This window comes from Ovis aries, chromosome 11, assembly GCF_016772045.2.
Source record: "Ovis aries strain OAR_USU_Benz2616 breed Rambouillet chromosome 11, ARS-UI_Ramb_v3.0, whole genome shotgun sequence".
NCBI lineage: Eukaryota > Metazoa > Chordata > Mammalia > Artiodactyla > Bovidae > Ovis > Ovis aries.
In genome coordinates this window covers 8,469,682-8,479,075 of record NC_056064.1, presented here as the reverse complement: position 1 = coordinate 8,479,075, position 9,394 = coordinate 8,469,682, and the positions used below count along the sequence as shown (strand labels likewise).

The 9,394-nt window shown below is 45.2% G+C and overlaps 1 protein-coding gene across 34 annotated transcripts in view; it reads left to right on the top strand.

Annotated features, from left to right (window-relative positions):
- Positions 1–9,394, top strand: part of VEZF1 (vascular endothelial zinc finger 1) — a 30,315-nt gene that overhangs the window by 15,621 nt on the left and 5,300 nt on the right. For 11 of the 34 annotated variants that reach the window (XM_060394743.1, XM_060394741.1, XM_027975379.3 and 8 more), the window contains 4 exons: positions 5,020–5,714; positions 6,470–6,533; positions 7,558–7,759; positions 8,946–9,101. In XM_060394743.1, coding sequence (XP_060250726.1) covers positions 5,020–5,714; positions 6,470–6,533; positions 7,558–7,759; positions 8,946–9,101 — 1,117 coding nt within the window. Of the gene's footprint in view, positions 1–235; positions 416–546; positions 1,374–1,918; positions 2,014–2,332; positions 3,216–5,019; positions 5,715–6,469; positions 6,534–7,557; positions 7,760–8,945; positions 9,102–9,394 lie in introns of those variants that run through there. The other 23 variants (XM_060394755.1, XM_060394752.1, XM_042255263.2 and 20 more) reach the window with 23 other exon arrangements.

Sequence of the window (9,394 nt, the reverse complement as noted above, 5' to 3'; positions counted from 1 at the left end):
ACACACCCCCGCGGGGGGGGACGCCGCGCCCCATCCCCGCCCCCGGCCCCACCCCGGCCCCGCCGCGGGGGCCCGGACCCCACCGCCGGCGGGCACTGGCTGAGCTCCGAGGCCGAGAGCCGGCCGCGGCGCCGCGCGGGAGGGGTCGGGGCCGCTGGGGGCGGCGGCGGCCGGCTCGGGGCTCCCCCCCCGCCCGCGCTCGCCGCGGCGGTGGTGCGTCCCGGAGGTTACCGGAAGTGGCCGCGCTCGGCGCTGCCATGTTGAGGAGCCGCCGCTGCCGCTGCCGCCGCCGCCGCCGCCGCCGCTTTGTTGTCGCCTCCTCCGGCTGAGGAGGCGCCCCGAGCGGGGGGAGTGGGGAGGAGGGGGGTCGGCCGCCGCAGCCATGGAGGCCAACTGGACCGCGTTCCTGTTCCAGGTACTGGGGCCCCCCCCGGGGGGGCACGGGGGGGACAGGGGGGCCGGGCCCGGGGCTGGCGGGCGGGCGGGCGGGCGCTCCTCCTCCCTCCCTCCCGGCCCCGCTCTCCGGCCCGGCCTTAATCCCCCTTTGTTTTTCCGCCCGCCCGCCCCGGCGGAGCGGGGCTGCCGAGGGGAAAGGAGGCAGCCTCGCGGGGCGCGGGGGAGAAAGCAGGCCTCGGGGTGACCCCCGGGCCCCCCCAGCACACACACGCACACGCACACACCCTTCGCTCCCGCCCCGGAGGGGAAGGGAGGAGGCCGGCCGCTGTCACCGCCCGCGGCCCGGAGAAAGGAGGGCGCCGGGCCGCTGGAGCGCGCGGTCCGCCGGGCCGCGGCGCGCCGGGCCGGGGCCCACGCCGTGGGGTGAGGGGGTCCCCGGGTCCCACTCCGTCCCCCCCTGCTTGGTCTGTCTTTCGCTCGCTCTCCGTTCTTTCCGCCTCGCTCTCTTTTTGTGCGTGTGTTGACTTTCTGACACCCCCCCTCCCCGTCCCCGCGAATAGCGGGTATCCCTGGGCTCCCCGCCACTCCCCCTTCCCGCCGCCCCCCTCGTGTTTACCCGGTTGGGGGTGTTGTGACTGTGTGTCCCCTCCCCAAACTTTTTCACTGGCTTTACGTGTTTTCTCTCGCAAGCCTCCGCCGAGCCTTGGCAGCTGACACCCGCTCCCTCTGTCCAGCTCTCCCGCCGGCCCATTCAGCCCGGGGAATCCCCCGGCCGGGGGGGGGGGTGCGGGGGGGCCAGGGCGCGGGGAGGCCCCACCTTCTCCCGGGGCGCGCTTCCCTCTCGTCCCACCTCGAGCGTCTCCTCCAGCCAAGTGGGGGAGACGGCAAGTGGAGAGAGCAAACAAAGTCCGCTTACAAAGCCCCCAGATGAGTCATTCGTGGGGAGTTGGTCTTCATTTTTGGCAAGAAACTTGAAGGTGACTGTAGCCGATATGTTGGCAGTCTTCTTGTCGGCCCACTTGAGGTGGGGACCCCTATTTAGAAGACCGAGAACTTTTTCTTTTTTTTTTTTCCTGCTCCGTTTCTGTTTGCAAACGAAGCACTTGGTGGGCAGTAGTAATGAGCTCACCGGGAAACTTTGGAACCGGAGGCTAGGAAGCTCGTCACTTTAAGTGCGTTCTTCCCGCCTCTTTGAGTTATTTTCCTTCTTTGAATAACTTCGCGAAATCCCAAACGCATAGCTTGGGTGCTTGAAACCTTTTGTGACTAACCAAGAACGGATGCAGAATTTTCAAAAATAATCCTCCCACCCCCCTGGACCCATCCCAGTGGAGTTAATATAGGGAACTGGATAATTCAAACGTTTCCTATTGTGTACAGATGGTTTATTGTTTGAAGACATATTCTTTGGAATGTAATTTGCTTTTTAAGTAACTGTTGTATTATATTCAGGCTTCTTAAAATTGAGCATACTCAAAATTGTGGAATTCACTAACTTGGCCTTTTTCTCATTCTGATCTAGTATTGTTTTAACGTGCTTTGATGAGCTTGATAATGAGATAAGTCAACTTAAAAATGCATTGGAAAAGAAATGATATATAACCAGCTTGCATCCAGGTTGGTGTGAAGGTGGCAAATGCCCTCTTGAGAAAAAGCTTTCAAATGGTCATTTTAAAATATGGGATTAATGGGCCACTGAAGTGATTTTTCACATGAGGAATGACTTAGATTTACCATATTACACGTGCTCTCTCTCAATGGAGATTGGAAAAAATTGAGAGTTCTTTATGTAAAAGAAAACCCCCTTACTGATTTTTGGAAAACTGTTGAAAAATCTTTTGGAATACTTTTATTATTCTTTTCCTGGGGAAAGCAAATGCCAAGCATTTATTGATCAACTTTTTAATTAGATTTTATATTATTTAATTTTTTTCAGCTATTAAAATCTTTTTTTCCACCTGATGGAGAAGTGTGAAAGCTAATATTTGATCCTGGGCTTGGCAATGTGTGCAGTGATAATTTAGAGCCGAGGACAGTTGAATGGGTAAAGAGAATATTTCAGTCTTTTCTCTGGAAAGGTATGAATAGACTTACTCAGTTCCAGTTTTAAGTAATTTTCACTGGGGAAATGGAGAGTTGGACTCTCTTGTTGTTTCCTGGAGCATCTTATTGAATTTATATTTTAAAACAGTTTTAATACCTGCTTGCTTTCCAAATAACCTGGTGGAAAGTGAAAGCCGTAGCTGTTAAAATGTTTGATGGATGATTCTCCTAACAGGACATTCAAGATATGACTCACTGATGCTAATTTCTTTCAGTACAAAATCTTTTACCCTCTGGCACTGGAGATTTCATGGTGCCACATCCTACCACCCTGGGTGATGAAGTAACATTTCTGTTTTGCTTTTGCCAGCCCCATAAGAAAGCTTGGGCAGGGTTTTAAAAAAGAAAAAAAGCTTTGCTGTTGAAAGAGATGGGAGATAAATTTTGGTTTGATGATGCTAGTCAAATAAAAGTCTACGCAGAAGTTATATATTTTTTTAAATCACCTAACTGAAGACAGGCCATGGTTGTTATTTTACTCTGTCTCTTCCCCAGAGAACAAGTTGGGGAAACCCAGTTCCCCTCTTAGAAGGCTTCATATAGAAGTGTGGGGATCCTAGGAATCCTCAGAGAGTGATTCCCGTAGTGGTCGAGGCATTCTACAGCATTTCACCCGAGAAGCAGGGACCTGGTGTGACCCTCGTGTGAGAGTGAGCGTCAGCAATGCTGTAAAAATACTTTATGTTGCCACAGACATCTGAATTGGTAAAATGGCAGTAAGTGCTTTTAGTACTCCCTCGAACTCACGGCTGTTTAGATTGAGAAATGCCTCTGAACACTATAAGTCTGAGCTTTGTCCAGAAGATTTGCGTTTCCTAGTATCTGATCTGATAGCCTTTGAAATTGTATATCTTGAGCTATCTTCAGCTATTAACCTTTTATATACTATATGGAAGCTTGGGTATCCTACACCAGGTTGCAGATGGGGTAAGATTAGAGTCCAAAATCTGTAAAAGTGTCTACTGAGGTCACTTGGGTAGATTCTGAAAATTATAGGAGCTCCCTAAATTAAATTAAAAGTGGACTGTAATTCAGTATGAGCACTAAGTCCAGAAAGAGAACTCATAAGTAAGCACACAAGGAAGATTCAGTCAAAATTATTAAATTGAAAATGGTAACTCAGTAATATCTCCTGATGATTTAGGGGAGTCTGGTTCTAGGCTTAGTTAACTATTGTGCTGCTATCAAGTAAATATGGGGCTATGTGGTAGATGTTCTTATTCATCAAAAGAGGTGTGTCTGTGTGTCTGTGTGTGTCTGTATGTGTGTATGTGTGTGAGTGAGTGAGTCTTGTCTGTCTCCATGGTTTTTTCTCCTTAATGGAGTGAACTGTAGGACTTGGAATTATAGAGTACGAAAGGTAAATAAGTGTCTGGAGTCTCTAAGATGATGGGATGGACCCTTCCAAAGATGTTGTATCCTTAAAATATTTGGAACTCTTACCTCTGAGTGCATATATCCTTTTAGGATTACAAAACTCAAGCATAGGGGCTCAGGGTTACTGTCAAGAGTTTCAAAATTCATGTTGATCAAGTACAACATATTAGAACTATTTCAGGAATTTTTTTCCCCATCATTTCCTAAATGTTTATCATTATGGAGGTATGGACAATTTTGGAAGAATCAAATCTAAGAAAGTAATTACTCATAAATACCAGGAACCTGATCCACAATGAAATGTTGGTTTCAGTGCAGCTAAAGAAAAGTTCCAAACAGTGTCCAGCCCCCAGTTTTGGAGGAGTGGAAAGCACTTTATAACAGCGAATGTCCAGTACTTTAACAGGACTTAGAACCGCTAGAAGTAGATGAAAACGAAAGGAATTTAAATTATTTATATCTCGTTTTCTCTTACTAGTTTGAGTTTAGGGTTTGAACTATTGTTGGTAAAGGATGAGATGAGATGAACTGAAAAGCAACTGACAGGTGTCTGCTGGGGGCTGCCTTCACAGACACCTTCCAGGTTTCATTTCAGCCAAATCTTTTAGTAGAATTAAGTGAAAACTTTAAGAGTAAACTTAACAACTGGCATATATAGTCAGAGAACTAGTGCCTGTCTTTTCCTAGATAAAATAAACAAGTAGATGATAATATGTCTGTGTGTGTCTGTGTGTGAGTGTGTGGCTTGTGCATCACTGCAGTAAGGTACTGTTAAACACTGAAGTCTGAAGTGTAATTTTTTTGACAAGTTATTTAAACTTGGTTTCAGCACTGACAGACTAAGGCAAACTGATTTCGTCAGCTGGTATCTCCCTTATGAACCAGGGTGGTGTGTAGTTTAGTCAGCTGTTTGAAAGCAAGATCACTGTCAGCAACTTATTTGCAAAAGTTTTGTGTCTGTGCAGTGATTTTAAATGCTTTGTAATGGGAGCTCTGAGAGTAGCTAGGTAGTTGCTGGATCTCTGCCGCAGAGAGTAGCTTACAGGCTCATTGTTTCTTCTGGTCTCTGTTGTCTGAAGCATGTTGTATTTGGAGGGTCGTTGTGAGAGGCCGAGTTTCTGAAGTGTGAATGTTTGATTTTAGGCCCATGAAGCCTCCCATCACCAGCAGCAGGCAGCACAGAACAGTTTGCTGCCCCTTCTGAGCTCTGCTGTGGAGCCCCCTGATCAGAAACCATTGCTTCCAATACCGATAACTCAGAAACCTCAGGCTGCTCCAGAAACATTAAAGGATGCCATTGGGATTAAGAAAGAAAAGCCCAAAACTTCCTTTGTGTGCACTTACTGCAGTAAAGCTTTCAGGGACAGCTATCACCTGAGGCGCCACGAGTCCTGCCACACAGGCATCAAGCTGGTGTCCCGGCCAAAGAAAGCCCCCACCACAGTGGTCCCCCTCATCTCCACCATCGCTGGGGACAGCAGCCGAACTTCGCTGGTGTCGACCATCGCAGGCATCTTGTCCACAGTCACTACATCTTCCTCGGGCACCAACCCCAGCAGCAGTGCCAGCAGCACAGCTATGCCCGTGACCCAGTCTGTCAAGAAACCCAGTAAGCCTGTCAAGAAGAACCACGCGTGTGAGATGTGTGGGAAGGCCTTCCGAGACGTGTACCACCTCAACCGGCACAAGCTCTCCCATTCGGACGAAAAGCCCTTCGAGTGTCCTATTTGCAATCAGCGCTTCAAGAGAAAGGACCGCATGACGTACCACGTGAGGTCTCACGAAGGCGGCATCACCAAGCCCTATACCTGCAGTGTGTGTGGGAAAGGCTTCTCCAGGTAGTGCTCTTTGCTTTGTGTTTTTCCTATTATGGTATCAGTACAATCTCTAGATCTAGAATGTTTATGTGAGGCTAGATACGTGCAGGCCTGCCGTATTAGAGGAGGTTGGTGACAGATAAAGTATCATACCTCCAGGGCTAACTCCAGTTAGGTGTGGTTGACAAGTGTGGCATAGGGATTAGCTAATTATTTCATTTAAGAAGTGCCTTGGTGGACTCAGGCCTTTATTCGGCATATCAATACCTCTTATCACTGCAAAACCAGTGCTGAATTTTCAGTTCAGTTGGGTGACTGGTCATGAGGTTCACTGCACAAATCAAGGAAACATATCCTGGAAGCTGGGATGACCTTGGATACTCTTAAAGCTTTTAAGAGAGCGCGTTTTTCCATTTCTCTGTGGTTACTAACATTTCACTAATTCTCATTTGTAAAGGCTTTTTAAAGTTAATATTAATAGCAGTTGTCTCTGGCAAGTGGTAGTAAATTTGGGGTATTCTGTAACTGTAAAGAGCCAAGCCCTAGAATGATTTGATGTTGACTAGAAGAGAAAATTAACAAGGAAAGGACTAAGGCTTTTGTTTATGGTAAGAGAGGTAAGGAGGCTTGCACTGGGGGTGGGGGAGTTGGTAATTCTGCTAGCTTTCTTTAAAATGCCCCCCACCCGTATCTGCCAAGCATGTAAACATCACAGTAAGTAGCATTTCTCTATGTGTGTTCCATTACATCTTCTGTTGAAACTCTCTCTTTCACAGGCCTGACCACTTAAGCTGTCACGTAAAACATGTCCATTCAACAGAAAGACCCTTCAAATGCCAAGTAAGAGTTAAAATGACTTATCCTTAGTGTAGCGCTTAATGCACATTATCCAGAAGGTCTGAGCCAATCAAATCTGACCATTCTTGAGTAGTCTTAAAATCACTGACTTGAGTAAATGTGGTCCTTTTGAATTCTAGTTTTATAAAACATAAATGACAGCTTCTGTTTCTGGGAGGCAAGATCATTTAAAAATGTGAATAAATGTTGTTTTTGTTAAGCTACATTTCCTTTTTCTTGGGCAGCAGTGTTTAGTTATAAGAAAAAAGAAATGTATTGTCTTGCAAAGGTCACTGTGTATTTGAAATGAATGAAGTGCTTTAAATTAATTTCTGGGTTGAGGTGGTTTGAACTATAATAGAAGAAAATAGGAATGTTTTCCCAAATGTAACCACTTACTGGATTTTTGTCTACTATTGCCACATTGGAGCATTTTTAATGACATAAATTATGGTAATGAAAAGTTCAAGAATCTTAATGAAATGACTGTGTTAGGTGTCAGTTATTCTGTTTTTTACACAGAAAGTCTTTTTGTGCTACTTTTAGTTAAATTTGTTACTAACATTTTATTAAGTAAATGATTTGAGTTCTAAGAAAAATCCAATTGGAGGAAGGAGACTAGTGTCATTGAGTGAGTACCTGCTATGAGGCCGTGGGCAGGCTCTTAATCCACCAGTAATTTTGTGAGGTAGGTATTACCTTCATTTTACAGATGAAATGAATTCAGATAGGTTAGCTAGTTTGCTGAGTATTACACTGTTCAGTGAGATAGGAAGCTGGATTTGAATCCAAGGCTGACGTACTCTACAGCTCACATCTTTTCACTACTCGTTTGATACTTTTTTCTTTCCCTCAAAATGTGGAGTCCAAAATTGACCAGGTGTTTTGTTATGAGTACAGTTTTACGTAAGACATGCAATTAAAACCCAACTGATTTCAGTCTGCTTGCTTACTTGGGTAGGGTAATACCTTAGAATATAACGTACTTTAAAATGAGTAGAACAGGATAGTCTATATTTAAAAAAAGTTTTCCTCCCTCATGCAGACATGCACTGCTGCCTTTGCCACCAAAGACAGGCTGCGGACGCACATGGTGCGCCACGAAGGCAAGGTGTCCTGTAACATCTGTGGGAAGCTCCTGAGCGCAGCATACATCACCAGCCACCTGAAGACGCACGGGCAGAGCCAAAGCATCAACTGTAACACGTGCAAACAGGGCATCAGCAAAAGTAGGCAGCACCTCGGCTCGCGTTTCTTGTTGTGTTTCAGACTGATGGGAGTATAGATTTTTTTTTAATCATGTATTGAAGATATTTTCACTTGTGTTCTCAGGACTGTGTTAATATTCGTCTTGCTTGTTTCCTCCTGTTACTCAAGTACACAAGGACGCGTCAGTGGAGAGTGTATGTCAGTGTTGGAAACACACTTAACATGCGTGTATGCAGGCAACACTGACACGCTTGCCACTAATTCTGCCTTTATTCCTGCACTGTCCGCTAATAATACCCGTCTCAGAGGAGCACAGTTTCCCTGCAGCTGGTTTTCAGTGTGTCCCTTCTTCCGGAGTTTGAATAGAAGGCTTTAGTTTGTTAGAATTGTGGCAGAAGTGCCTCCTAACTCCTGATTGCATTAATAGCCTGTCCTCAATAACCTAAAGATAAAAGCAATGTTAAATACTTTTACTTTCCAAACCCAAATCTATACAGAAAAGGTTTATCATATCCCTTGAAATGTTTAAATGCTTTGCTTACCTTAAATTCAGAGCCGGAGACAGAATATTCCACGGACCTGTGGATAAAATTCCGTACTTGCATTTACCGAGGCCCTTTCTTTAAGATCTCCCTAACCACTAGAAGAAAGTGTTTTCCTAATTCTGTATTCTGTTATATATGTGCTTTATGTGGCAGAAACATCAGGTTCTCAAAATAGCTGGCCAAAAGTGAATGGGAAAGAATGTTAATGTGTTTTAATGTTATTTGTTTTTGCGTCTTTGTAAGTATGTTGGGTTTATTATCTAGCATGTCAGACTTTGTTAATTTTACAGAAATTTACTTTTAATGTACATTGTTGTGATCAAATAGCTTAAGTATATTAGATATTTTGATGAGCATTAATTATTCCATTCTAATATTACCCAAGTTCAATTTTGAAAGATACTTGCTTTTTAATGTAGCAAAGAATTCTTCTATATTGATTTTCCCTAGCTTTCTGGATTTTTTTTTTTTTTTCAATTTATCTATTTTGACCAATAGAGACATAGCCGCACAAAAGATGTACTGGAGTAAAAAAAGTTATTGGGTCAAATGATAAAGATGGTAGAGGCGTGAGGAGTCAAGGTATCTTAAGTTTTGGATTTTCGAAAAGTAGCCCACACTTTTTCAGGGTAAATATGGTGTTTCTGGTTTGTCTTTGGAGTAGCGTGCATGAGTGAAGAGACCAGCAACCAGAAGCAGCAGCAGCAGCAACAGCAGCAGCAGCAGCAGCAGCAACAGCAGCATGTGACAAGCTGGCCAGGAAAGCAGGTGGAGACATTGAGGCTGTGGGAAGAAGCTGTCAAAGCGAGAAAGAAAGGTAAGACGAGGCGTCCGGTGCCCACAGCATGGCTGGAAGAGTGTTTGCATCTAGTGCCTGCCGGGTGGCAAAGGAGAATAGCCACAGCGCAGAGATTCCTGCTTTATGGAAACACTTTATGGAGATACTCATGCTGGGAAGTATCTGGTTGAGTTACTAGCAGCAAAGCTTCTAAGCTTCTGGATAAAGTTTTCTTTTTCCTAGGAAATAAAAGTTCTCAGTTCTTCTTACCATGTTCTTTCTTTTGATTTACTTTTCGTTAAAATTTGGAGCCACGTCTGGTACTTTGCTAT